Source organism: Pseudopodoces humilis, chromosome 2, assembly GCF_049639895.1.
Source record: "Pseudopodoces humilis isolate 2021_Gansu_Grassland_sample_001 chromosome 2, ASM4963989v1, whole genome shotgun sequence".
In the NCBI taxonomy this organism is placed as follows: domain Eukaryota; kingdom Metazoa; phylum Chordata; class Aves; order Passeriformes; family Paridae; genus Pseudopodoces; species Pseudopodoces humilis.
The window spans coordinates 71,188,986-71,203,282 of record NC_142201.1 but is presented as its reverse complement, the minus strand read 5'-3'; the positions used below and the strand labels follow the sequence as shown (position 1 = coordinate 71,203,282).

General features: G+C 41.4%; 1 protein-coding gene across 1 annotated transcript in view; it reads right to left on the bottom strand.

Moving 5' to 3' along the window:
- LATS2 (large tumor suppressor kinase 2) overlaps nucleotides 1-14,029 on the bottom strand; it is a 48,719-nt gene extending 34,690 nt beyond the window's left edge. The window contains exons 1-2 of the mRNA XM_005516258.3: nucleotides 13,955-14,029; nucleotides 9,223-9,795 (exon numbers count right to left, since the gene is read on the bottom strand). Of these exons, the coding sequence (XP_005516315.1) occupies nucleotides 9,223-9,561 (339 nt within the window). The 5' untranslated portion in view covers nucleotides 9,562-9,795; nucleotides 13,955-14,029. The remainder of the gene's footprint in view (nucleotides 1-9,222; nucleotides 9,796-13,954) is intronic.
- Between the last annotated feature and the right edge of the window lie 268 nt (nucleotides 14,030-14,297).

Here is a 14,297-nt window from a genome sequence, read left to right as displayed (position 1 = left end):
TTACACTGCAAGTTCTCCTTCTAAAGTCAGTCTCTTCAAAGGGCAGAAACTTAACCATATTATCACCCAGTAGCAGCAGTTTTCTTCCTAGAATTTTACGCGTGTGAGGTGCAACACCCTGCATCTTTGCATGCTCTGGATTAAATGAGGAATTTACAAATCATGTATTAGAATAATGAAGGATATGGAAAAGGACAATAATGAAGGCTACAGAAAATAATTGCAAAATGCTTGGTCATTCAAACAGCATATATTTAAATCTCACCATCTTCCCAATTCCCACTGTGTTTGTATTTCTCTATTTCTTTAAGTGTGTAAGTGACCATGTGTATCACAGTAAGTTTCACACATGGATACATACACTGATAACAATTAAAGACAAAGCAGCAGCACAGAACAGAGTTATTTTCACAGACTGTCCTTGCCATGGCCATTACCTGGTTCATGAAGTTACAGGTACACAGCGTACTTTGGTTTCAGCCTTCTGAAAATTAACTGACCTAGAAATAAATTTTTTTAAGTATTTTTATATCCTCTCTTGTTCTTTTCATTCTTTGCCTCCCTAGAGAAATATTTTTAATTACTTGGATTCACTCAAAATGAAGAGCACAAGTTTCTCATCAGGAAAAATCCACCTCTAACACTGCAGGGAAGCAGAACATAGCCTCAAACATTACAATATTGTTTCCTTAGACTGAAAAATAATTCTTCAATGCAGTACCAAATCCTGTGGATTAAGTTCTTCACAAACAGCTGGTATCATGCAGACACTGCAGTCATCCCAATACATATATATGCACACATGCATTGCTTGTATGAAACCAAATTTCTACGTGTCAGTTTGTAACCCAGAAGTTTCTTGTGAACTGCCAGTCACTGCCCAGATGGGAGGACAAGATCATTAGCAACAAACCAGTTTTGCTGTGCTGCAGCCATAACTGGGAGACTCCACCAAGATCAGAGCTGTCAGAACCACCTCAACGGAAGCTGCTCAGTAACATCAAGTCAAAAATATTTCTATCAGCAACAGTATTTTGGGTGATGTGCAGCAGATGTGAGAGCAGGCAGACAGCAAGAGTTTGACTAGCTGACTTTCATCAGGCTTTTGTTAAAGCATCTTCTGGAGATGGGAAATTAGGATCCCTCTCAAGCCTGGACAACATGAGACTGCTACTACTAGGATAAGACCACAGACCACAATGCCACAGTAACTTCAGCTTCTAATATGGCAATCAGAGGCATTGTTAAATTTAATTTTGTTTTTTTTTTCCAAAAAGCTAGGGAATTATAAAAACTTAGAAATAAGGGCCAGCATTTCCCACGCTAAGCCTCAGCTCCAAGCAACATAAAAATGTCAGATCTAATCTACACTCACAATTAGGTTATGAACAGAAGCAAAAAGGGTGAAAGAAGTTAGATGTATTTCACATGCTATACATATAACCTACGTAAGTTTAAAGCCCAAATTAACACAAACATTTGTAGCTTTAAGCAAACAGTGATCATATGTCTGTCCCTGCTTGATTTCACTAGTGCAAATTCCATTTGTTCCAGCACTACTTTATTGTGGAACATCTACTCTAGAGTAGCTATAGCCACAGGCAGCTTGTAATCCACTCAGAATTCTTTCTGGGGTCAAAGAAAGGAAAACCTGGGTCTAACCAGCTGTTTCTTAAGAGTGATTCAAGGCAATGATGGGGAATTAATAGACATATCCACTACATGGGAACAACAGCAGCTGGCACCACCAAGTAAAAAGATTTGAAAGGCTCTTTCACATCTCATCTACTTCAGACAGCACTGCATACAAGCATTTGCAAGTCACAGAGGCAGGCAGCCCCGAAGGAGCAAAGTACTGGAGCCTGATTTATGGGAGATTAGGGGGGACACACAGTCAACACACATGGGACATGGACATTCTAGAGGAGTTGCCACCACAAGCAGCTGTCAAGCAGAACTTGAATGCTGGGCCCATGGGAGCACCAACAAACTGTGATCTGCTCAAAATGGGGGTAGAGCAAGAAAAAACTGAGGAAAAACGAATGTAATTGTATGTTATTTTGTGTCTATTTGCCCATGCTTTAGGAAAAAAAAATCAATTTAAAAAAAAAAAATCCCTCCACAGAAGTATGGCACATACCTGCATATCACATGAGTAGCAATGAATTTTTATTTTCATTGTACTGATATTCAATTAGCAACTTCAATATAATAATATATTGTATATATAATATAAAATAATAATAAGCTTTTAATTCGTTTAACTGTAACTTTAGTAACTACTTAAAAACATTCCTAGGCTAAGTTCTAAATGCACACCTTGACCTACCCCTAAAGACCATAGCATGCCATAGCATGACTGTCTTGTATCAAGTCCTTCCACAGAAATCTCTCTAAGTGTCATTCAATTTCTTTAAGAAAGAAAAGAACCCCCACAGACAAGCAAAAAACACACCACATCCCTCTCCCAATGCAGAGATGCTATTTTTCAGTTTCAGCATAAAATATGAAATCACACTGGTTCCTCTCAGATACAAGCTGAAAGAACAGCAGAGATTTAGGCTGAGAACAACATAAAAAATGCAAAAGGAACAGTTACACCCTACTACTATTGTGATATCAGCTTCCTGTTAGAACAATAATGGCAGTCTTCAGTTTTGGTCACAAGAGCTTTTTATTCAGAGACTAAAGTAAATGCTTATGCAGATTTTTTAGTGACTGTGAAGAAGTAATTTCCTTTCTCACAAAAAAAAATAAAAAACCATAGCTCAAAATTCTACTGGCAATTAAATTTTAATAAATACAATTTAAGTATCCAGTGCAAATGAATCCTGTACCCTGTTATAGCAAGATAAAATTTTGTTTTTATATTAACTCCCAAGCTTCTAGAATGTTTATCCAATATGAGTAACAGGAAAGTTTAAGATAACTCAAGATTCACACTTATCTACAGCTGAAGTCTAGCATCTGATTCCCGTCCTGTCATTTCAAACACAATCCTACTACCAAGATGTAATTTATTCTATAGTTTGATAAAGAAGAAAAAATACTAACAAGAATTAAGGGCAGAGTTCAAAATACTTTTTTTCAGTGCAATGTTACTGCTCTGCTGCCAAATCTTGTCATGCGAAGGAGAACATGCAATCATTTATGACTGTTAATAGATATTTCCACCACCACAAAAACTCAAGGGAAAATACTTTTCTTCCTTCTGCAGGACAAGCATATTCCAAGCAATGCTCACACAGAACAATACCAAGAGCACCTACTCAAATACACTGTGGGAATTGTGTCATGACACAGAGACTCTAAGTATGCTCACTAAGCCAGTATCATCAAGAAGTGACAGAAACATAGGAAGACTGGAGACAAGAGAAAGGGCTTAGGAGAGAAAGGTGTCAAGCTATCAGCTGAAGAGCAATCTCCACCTCTTGCTTTCAGCCCCTGGAAAGCTCTGACTCACTTTTTTTCTGAAGCAACTAAGAACTGAAATTACTTAAGTTGCTAACCTCAGACATATTAGTGGGAAAACACATTCCGTTACATGCTTTGAAGGAAGAGCACTGCATTACACTGGAAATCTCTCAGAAAGACTGAAACCAAAAAGGGAGGTTAGAAAGAAAAATGTGTAGGAAAAGGTTATGAAACAAGCCTTCAATACATCTCATAAAGAGAAGGCAGAGTGAACAACTTACCTTCAAATGATGGATGCAAATGGAACACCCAAGAGACTGTTGGCCTGAATTATCAGATTTATTCCAGTTGCTAAAATAAAACCTTTCTCCTGCATTCAGCAGTGAGTGCCCTCATTTGAACATCCCTTTTATCTTCCCTGTAACTCAAAATACTTCTACAAGCAGCACAGCTTGTAATGACTTGCACCACATTAGCTCAGCTGCTCAGACCATGATGCTAACACCACCATGGGCACAGGTTAGATGCCTGTATGGGCTATTCACTTAAGGGTTGGACTTGATGATCCTTGTGGATTCCTTCCAATTCAAAATATTCTGTGATCCTCACCTTTAACCTAAGTCCCACAGAACAACCCCAGGCAATCTTATAACAGCTCATTCTTCAGTCATTTTTCATTAACCAAATAATCTGGACTGAAAATGTCCAGAAGATGACTAAGTTGTTCATCCTGGAGGTTTTGTTAAGTGGCTGGGCAGGCAAAACTCCTAACACAGATAAAGTTTACTCAAGCAAACACAAAATTTTGATACAGGACAGGCCAATATTATGAAATGAAGTCTCTTATTTGCTATTACAAAATTTGCTGTCCTTCACCTTGAAGGCAAGCTGTCCATTTAGACTTGTCCTCTTAACAAATACATCACAACAGATATTTTACTGCAGTAAAGCTTCAGCAAATCTGTTAGCCAAACAAAACTCTACACTGTATCTGCTTCCTGTCATCACTCCAACAATACGGTGGAAAGTCCTACTGCTCAGTAACACTGCTCGAGGACACATGGATCATAGGTGGACAAGCGTGACCTATATCGAACAGGAAGAACAGAATACTAGTTTATACATGCTAAACGCAAAAATGGACTTTTTGCCCAAGCTCTATTTGGCAGAACAGAATTTTCCTCACTTAAAGAACTGCAAATATTTGTTTGTATTGAGAGAAATGCTTTATTCCCTATCCTCAAAACCTGAAACCAATCAGCATTCCCAAACCAGGGTAGAATCTTTGCCGAATGGGTTCAATAAAAAGAATGTAAGCCATGATGAAGAGATTGAAAGAATCCTGGAATGCAAGGAGGAATTAAAAAAAAAAAAAAAAAAGCAATCAAAAACCCCACCCCACTTCTACAAACTGAATCTCATGAATTCAGCATAACACTGAGGACAAGGTAGTCAACTTGATATTCTTACACACATTACACTGTTCCACAGACAGCATTCCATTTCCATAAAAAATACAACAATTAGTAACTAATGGACAGGTCTTGCCTTTCAAAATACCCTGATATTGGCATGGGGGTACATGTTTTACTCCAGATATTCATAAAAGCCTCTGGAGAAAATAAAGTATAAGAACTTCCCCACTTCACATATTCATAGTTGTACGGCAGATAGCATGTTACTGGCAGTATGTAGCTGGTGAAAAATCCTAAAACATGATTTTTTCTTAAGAAAAGTTTAGCTGCCCAAACAAACCATGTCTAGAAATTTTCATCCAGAAAAGGCTTCCTTTGCTCAAAGGAAAGTTTGCTTGAGGAAAGGAAAAAAAAAAATCCACAGAAGTGACAAGTGTGTAATGTTCCACAGCTCATCTAGAACTGCTGCAGCCCACTCTGAATTACAATGTCAGTGGCTGTTTATGCTCTAAGGAAGTACAGTAAGTACAGTACAGCCCATTCAGGTTGTTGGAATGCCACTGATCATACACTCAATTGCATCTATTCATTAGAAACACTCAATCCACAACAGCAGCTGCATTTACCACCACACCCCAAACACCACCCAGTTGCCCCAGGTGATTCCAGTGGTTTACCATCCCACAGGACAGAAGCTCCACACTCCTGTCCCCCCACACCGACTGCAGGTTACACTTCCAAGCCCAAGGACTTCTATTTACTGAAGAATGGCATATTAGGTGTGCTTTTGGCTTCAAGCTTTTACCACGAAAAAGGTCTGGTTTTTTGCAGTCATGTTCTGTGAGTTTCAAAACTATTTGGGCTGCACTAATTATTTTTGATTGAGACTCACTAAATAATTACTGTTGCAAAAATGACTTAAGCAAACAACAGACAAGTTGCTCCATTTGTTTCAGAAAAACAATGACTAATTATGTGTGTTATTTTGTTTTTTATCTCTTAAAAAAGAAAAAAATTTAATTGTGGCTTCTTTCAGTTCAACAGTGAAGTCCCCATTAAGTTTAGGGGACCAGATTTCACTATAAAACCATAAACTACATAATGTCTGAAAAATAAATATTTCTGGAAGAAAACAGGATTTAAAAGAATACTCGCAACTTCCTAACCAGTTAAAAAAAAAAAAAAGTCTGTTTTCACATGTAACACCTATGATGACTGCAACAGAAAGACATGAGAATTTGATATTTACTTCATGAATTACACTGCATTTCATATACTTCAAGTCTACCAATTGGTTTATAATGAACTTCCGGGCTGTGTAGGACTTTCATAGAGAAAGAATAAAGTAATAAAATGTTATATTTCCTTTTTATTTAATAAAATAAATTTCATCTTAAGAGTCACTTTAGGCAGAACAGGGAGCTACAAACCCCAATAAGCAACATCTCTTGTAGGATGTGAAATAGTTGTTGTTAAAATCAAAGCTATAGATATGAGAGATGAGTGGAGTTAGTAATAGTATTAAATAGAAGTATCCTTTCCCTAGCCTCTAAAATTCTTTTCAATTGTCACTACTTCCTTTCACCTTTCAAAAAATCCTTATTGTGGCCTAATAAATGGACTGCAGAAGAATCCTGATCCTTGCATGGTGTCCACCACAACATTTCCCACAAAGTTAGCATTACTTCTCAGTGCTCCATCTAGAACACCAAAGCATCAGCCCAAATCCAGGTAGAAAATGGAGTTTTCATAAGATCAAACTGAGTGTTATAGCCTTCTACTCTTACTTCACAGCTTCCTAGAATGCTCATGATTAAAGCTTCTCATGACAAAGTGCCAGATGCTTTAGGATGCTTACAGCTGCTGAACAGCTGATTTGTGTACCATGAAGCAGGATCAGGAGAGGTAAGATTTTGTATTCTAAAGGCTTGCTCTAGTGGAAGGCTCAAGTAGAACATTAGCTGTTCATGGACTGAAATCCTTAACCTAAAAAATGGCTGCTCCTGGCTTTTGAAACAGGAAGGTTGGGTGTGGGCTTCAGTGCCCATTTACCAACTTCACACGAGCACTGTGTTCAGAGGTAAATAAAAACATTCCCAAAGAAACTGAAGCTGCCCTCACTTCTCTAAATTAGCTTGCCCTAACTTCTCTGTTAAATCAGAGATCTGTTAAGTGTCTACAGGTCTGCAGAAGATGTCCACGTGGTAGGCACAGGGTAGGTAGACTTGTGAATCAAAGGCTTTGATTCATAAGCAGGGACAGGGTAGGTTGGGATCACTGATTTACAATACATACATGATATGAGAAAGTTCAATATCTCATTCAAAACAGCTCAGGCTCCAAGGGGAAAATAAGAATCTAGAGGTAGTAATCAGGTCTGTCCCCCTACACCATGCCACCTCCAAGGTCAGATACCATTCACATCATCTCAAGAAGCTCCACTCACTCACAACCCCTCAGGACAGTGAATCTTCATGTGGTCTGGATTCACACTAGGAAGCCCAGCATTTTTATTCACAGGACTCCAGTCTTGAAACCTCTATTTGGACTCTAGCCAAATGTGATCCTGGTTAAGCCTAGACCTGAGTGCCAAACACACCTAAAGACCAGGCCAAATAATGTCATTGCTGGGCAACAAGTCACAGCTAGGGAGAAACAACAAATGGGAGGATGGAAGGATCATGGTCAATGAGGAGGGGCAAAAAAAAGCCCAACCAAAAATGTGAGGAAAATTTAAGGAGCAAAAATCTCCACATCAGAGTCAGAACTGGGTTCAATGCTCTAGAAGCAGCAATAACACTGTACAACACTGAAGTCAAAATAGCTGCATATATAAAAAAAATTACACATATACTTCATTACACTACTTTGAATACCAAGACATTTTAACAGGTGTTCAGGTATTTCTGTTTTATACACTGGTTTAACATTACTGTGCTGTAGTGTGCTCAAAGCACTTTCCAAGATTTCAGTCCAACAAGCCAAGTTCTGTGTGTGAACGATTTGTCCCTGTAACCTACCAAATGTGCATTTCCAATCCAGAATCCAGCTGTGCTCATTTAACCTTGGCTCATATGCACAGGGAGTGTTCCCATCCTAAACAGCTAGGGAAATTTAGGGGCTAGAGCTCTAAAAAACACTGTTTGCATGGTGTACTAGAGATCAAAGAAAATCCTTGGCTCCACCAGTTAAATAATTCAGTACAGCATCTTGGTTCACTGCTGGACTAGGAAGTGTTTAGTTGTTCTGCAGCACTTCTTATTAGATATGTAATCTACTCTACCTCTGATTATCTTGTATAGCATAAACTCTTTGGCATAGAAACAGCACTAATTAATATTTATCTAGCTCCAGGGAAGTGCATACTGTTATACTGTTTATAATAATGTTTGATGTTAGTTTTGTTATACAGAATCAGAATATAGTCTAGGAGAGTCAAGAGACTCACATTCTGCCATGAGTGAATGGGGGCTAAGTTTTGAAATCAAGGAGAGGCCACTGAAAACACTTTGGTTTTAAATCTTTCCAATTCATATCAAGGACTATAAATGGAAATGTTTCAGCTTGTCAACAACTGCTATTCAATCACACTGGAAAAAAAGTGCTCCTACAACACTCAGAATCTGAACCCAAACCAGCATTTTTTCTCTAAAAAGCAAAATTTTGAACTACTTCTGAACAGAGATGAAAGTTGACACCAACACTAGAAGCACAAGCAATATGAATGCAGCTCAATATAAAAACACTGTGTTCTGCACCATGTGAAAGGTCTTTGAATCAAGAATATATTCTAGCATCAATCCCACGATGACAAAAAAAAGCATCTCTACATCAAGTCTCTGATCTGAGCAGTGCTACTACCTAATAGAAGCAGAGAGAGAAAAGAAGAAAATGTGTGGACAGAATCACTGCAGTCAGTTCAACATCCATCCAAACCCTCCTGCTTCTAGCCAGCAGCAAGTGAGATTCTTCAAATACTAGATATTGTGTCTATCATTTCTTACAGTTATTTCTGACAGCAAGTTGGGCTTAGATGTGCTAGACAAAATTCCACCCTGTTACTCACAGCTAAGACTTTTTACTAAGCATTGCAGGGAAAATGAAGAAACAAAAAGAAACAAGCTACCCTGTTCAGTCTCATATATCAACTGGGGAAATCACAGAAGAATCCTAGAGGTCACCATGACTGTCTTTAACATAAATGAACCCCACACTAGGCACGTCTGTCCCCAGTAAGTCCATCTGCTCTGCTGCTCATACAGCAATACGACTGCCAGAAGAATCAGTGCATTTTCCATGATTGGTGAAAGCCACCATCAAAATCCCTTCTTCAGCCCAGAATATAAACTTGTTTTGACCGCAGTGCCAATCCCCATTCCCAGCTCATACGTACCTGATCACAACCTGCATTCACCAGTTCCTGGAGCATCTGCCTGTTGACTTCTACGGCTGCTGTGGTGCTTGACTCATTAGCGAAGGGCAGCAGAGAATATCTGATTTCTCGTAGAGCTTTCTGATATGGTCCAAACTTGGGCGTTTGTCTCATCTGCTGCTGCCTAGCAGCATCCTTCCCTATTAAAATCTTAGGGTCCAGAGAAGTTTCACTGCTTGCTCCAATCGGCAGTCCCTGACCTGAAGATTTGGATGGCTGCTTTAAACCTTCTCGAATCTCTTGCAACCTTTGTCTGCTGTTTCCAGAATATGTCGTAGCAGGAAAAGTCTTTGGCCTCATTGTTGATCCAGTTTTCTCTGAGCATAAATACAGCTTTATTCTTTGTTTCTTTTAAATTATTTCAAAAAAGTGTCACTTGATGGTATCAATTTCTTGTAAACATAATCCTTCAAAGGGAAGAATAAAAGGCAAAATTCTCAAGAGATTTCTGCCAATGTTTTACTTCAGATCACAATCTTCACATTTCCTACTGAAAATTAAAATCTGTGGAATCATTTTGCAGACTGACAGTGTCTGAAACAAAAGAAAATTAAAAGTACATTCAATTAATTTGATATTTTAAATGCCTGTGAAGGGACAGCATGACAATTCATCAAGTGAAAATGAATCAGTTTAACCTCTTAAGCTGTCACAGTTGGATACCCTTTAATGATTTTCACTTTATCTGTTTTCAACAGGATTCTAGAAGGCTTTCTCAACAAAACCAATAAATAACTCATTTTTCTTTTAAGTTTAATTTTCAAAATAAATTAAAATAAAACTCCTACAAACTAAGGTTTAAAAAAATTAATTTAAGAATTTTACAGTACCTAATTGTGGCAGGTTTCCTGCCCAATTGCATAACTGAATTCTGGACAAGCCTATCCTATTTCATAATTAGGGAAGAGTATGCTCATGAAATGTTTTTCCCCTACTTAAGATTTTGTTTGTTTTACACTAGCTGAGCACAGTTTCAGAAATTTATAAAAGAGATTTATAATGGAAATATTGATGACTCTAACCATAGTGACTTCTAGTATTTCAATAACAAAGTGAATAACAGAACGACAAGAAATTTTGCCTTTCCATGTGAATAACTTAGCAAAGCCTGAAGGTAACAGTTCTCACCAGAATTGGAAGGAAGGGGGGGGAGGGGAAATAAGAGAGGAAAGGGTATATGATATTTCATTAGCTGTGCCTTACAGGGAAGAAAGGGAAAAGAGGGGTAAATGGAGCTACACAGTAAGAGCAGAAGATGAAGAACCAGATCCTATAGCATCCCAACACAGAAAAACAAGACTTTGAGACAGCTCTATGTTCTCTGCTTCATGTCAGCTCTTCTAACATGCAACAGAGAACACCTATGCAGCACAGCTGAGCTACTGTACAACTTGTGATCTCCATGCAGCAAGAATCTCCTTACAACAGGAATCCTACCTTAACTAAATCTTTATGCATCACCGTCATACAAACATGAAATAATGGTGCATTTGGAACACGACTTGGAACAGGATTAAAAAGACAGCCTAATCAGAAATGCAAGCTATTGATGCTGGTTATGCAAGTTGGCTTCTTCTGCTGCCATCTGCACTTGCAAAGCAACTTCTGAATGGTGCTCCAACCACCTTGCTGGTAAGGGAAGAATTCCACTCAGCTCTTTCCAAATTGCAAATACAGAGGATGGTAACACACTGTAGATTTCTCACTGGCACTCAGAAGTCAATTGGATTTTTTTTTAAAGGTGCTTCACTTTTGATCATAGGACATTTATCACTGAAAAGGGCTTCTCCGGGAAGCATTGTTCTTTCTTTTCCCATGCTCATACTTAAAACTCTTTGTTGTGATAGCAGTAGCATTTCCCAAAACCCAACCATTTCCATGTATTTACCCTCATTTCTCACTGCCAAGCAAACAGCTTATTGCTGTGAAGCCAAACAGAATTAGGACACATTCACCTCTGAAGCCCACCACCACTTCTTCATCAGGACAGAGTCCACTTCAAGCTTTCCTCTACAACCAAGATCTGGAATGCAACAGTGCAGTCAGACCCCCAGATTCTTCTATGATGGTTCACCAGTCTGAACTGCAGGAGCACAGATTAATCACTCAAGATCAACTCAAGTCAATGTTTTTTGTTAGGATTTAAACTCTCCATTAGCTAAAAACACCTATAATGTGTTTGAGGTCTTGAGCTCCTCCATACAGTGCTCTCCATGAATGCCCTGCAATAGTAACTCACAGAGAAGTGGCAGTGACATTTGCCAATTGTTTTAAGGGAAGTGCTAAAGCTGTTCATCCAGATCTTGATGGTTCCACAAACCAGCTATTGGTCAGTAACAGATCAAGCTTTCATTGTCCCAAGTGAAGACAAAAGCAACTGCAGGATCTCAAGAACAGATTTTTTTCTACTTGGACAGAATATAGCAAAAGATAATACACTGACTTGGTAAAAAATAAAACACAATAGTATTGCAGCCTTCTTTGGATTACATCATAACTAGCTAGTGCTTAGAAGATACAGAGCAATTAACTGGTCTATAATTGTCTCTCTTTTCCTGACAGCAGCAGGCACCATATGGCTTGGTTTAGACCTCTGGGTTGTTCTTCCTTTTCAGTCCCTGTGCCAATCCTCAGGCCTGGGACACACTGGGAAAGCTTGCAAGCCCCCCACCTTTTTGTAGCAAAAGACTGCTTTCCCACTTACACACATGCTTCGCATAAAGAACTTCTGTGACCTTTAGCCTAAGTTCCAGTCTAATAATGCTGGGTCAAGGCAGCTGGCAACTTCCTCAGCTTACATCTACAATACTGCTTAAACTAGAAAGAAATGTTGCTCATTTAGATAATATGGATGAGAGTGGCAACAGCAGTAAGTATTGGAGCTAGCTGAAAACCTGTTTCATATTTTGCAGGTTTGGGGTTTTTTTTAACTAAATATGTAAGATAAGAAAAAAAAAAAAAAAGAACAGTAAATATTACAGATGATTTACAAGAAAAGACAAGCTGCTGGCTTTTTTATATCTTCCTGTGATTTGCATTTTTCAGGAAAAAAAAATAAAACGGTTGTATGCTTTAAAAGATATGTAGTGTGTGTCCTGTTCTGTCTAAGCATTTCTAACTGTACATCTGGATTTGGATAACTTCAAATCCTTCTAATCTGCACCTTGCCTGCAGCACGAATGTATCAATAGCTTTCCTGCCATCAGCAGACATTGAGTTGTTAGCCATTCCGACTAAACAGTTCTAAGCTCTTTTCCAAAATGTTACATGTTCAGTACTAATTAGAAGCTTGTCCATTATCCTGAAGACATGACACTTCAAGCAGGTGCAGCATTACTTTAATTACATCAAGTTATACAATTTTTGAGTAACTGATTGTTTCATTTGTGAAATACCAACAGCTGCTCTGTCAGCAACCAAACAACCAATCAATAACACACTGAAATTATATGCTGATGTCTGTTGTCCCAGCAGCACTACCTATTCACTCTCCTGTTCCTTCACCAACAGGCTGCGTGTGCTAGTGGCTCTGTGGAGCTGGGACACAGGCAAGAAACTAAAGCTCACCCGAGCTGGTGAGCTGCTTCCTTGTAAACTGTGCAGGCACTGGAGTGGGCTGAACTTGAAATCATAGGAAGGAGTAAAATTTTAAGAAACTGCTACAACTTCCTTCCCTCTCTGAATTTACAGGGATCGCTTTGGGGGCTTTTTTGGATTACCAGTTCAAGGAAGGAGGAACTGCTCACTTGGTATTGGAGGTCTACGATGGGGGGAAGCGTGTCAGGAATTTTATTATTATACAAACCGTGCTTCTCTTTGTAAGTGGGCACATTGTGGAAGTGAAGGAAAGTGGAAAGGGGATTTCCCTAAAACGATTCTGCCTCTCCTCCCGCTAACAGAACTGTCCAAAAGCGACTCTGTGCCCGTGTCCCACTGCCAGCCACAAGCACTGGCCCAACGCAGGGCTGTGGGAAACAGCTCACCTTCCCCCTCCACAGCAGCCCGGCAGTGAGTGACCGCAAAGCCCGGACACTCCAAACGAGCCCTTTTTGCGTCATCTGCGCGAGTGCCTTTCCCGGGGAAAGGGCTATTTCAACACGCACACCGCTCACCAGGCAGCGGAGAGGGTGCCGAGCTGCTGGGCTTTGGCAGTGACCTTCAGCTGACTGGGAACAGCGGGGCCCCCGCCGCGGCCAGGCGGGACCCCGCGGGCTCCGGATGCCCCGGCCGGCTCCCCGGGGCCCTCGCTCCCTGCGACACCCGCCCTGCAGGTCTGCCCCGGCGGGTCGCCTCCCACTCCCCGTACCGCCGGGAGCCCCTTCTCCCCCCACTCCCTTCGTGGGCAGAAAGCTCCCAAAATAAACTCCGGCCATTTATTAGCAGCTCCGGCCAGCTGGGGCAGAGGCCTCGGACAGGCGGACCCCCACCCCGCTCGGCCGGGGCTGGGCTGCGCTGTCACACGAGTGCCCGGAAAATGTCGGAGAGTGCGGGCAGGACGCCCAGGCTGCCCCCACGAGGGAACTCACACACGGGACGCTCGCTGCCACTTCGAGGACCGACCCACCTCCGCTCACCCGCACCCCCCGCTTCCCCACAGGACTTTCCCTTCCGCGCAGAGCAGTTTTGGGGGATGGGGAGCGCTCCCACCCGGGGCTGAGGGGGAGCCCGCGCCCCCCGTACCCTCTTCGCTCACCTCCCCGGGGCGCCCGGCGCCGCCGCTCGCCCTCGGGGGGTCGGCACGGCGCGGCTCAGCGGCGGCGGCGGCCGCGGCGGCGCGGGCCGCTCTCCATCTTCCCCCTTGGCCGTCCCGGGCGCCGAGTGCGGGGCGCAGTCGGGACATTCGCTACATTGTTGGCATTCCATTCGCGCCACGTGACCCCGCGGCGCCCGCGTCATTCCACTCCCCTCCCGGCGCATTCCAGCAGGGGGAGGGGCTTCCAGGGCGGGAAGGGCCGGGAAGGGCTGGCGCACCCCCAGGGACCGAGGCGGCGGGGGCCGCCTGCCCTCTGCCCGCCGGCCCCCTCGGGGCGCCCGTC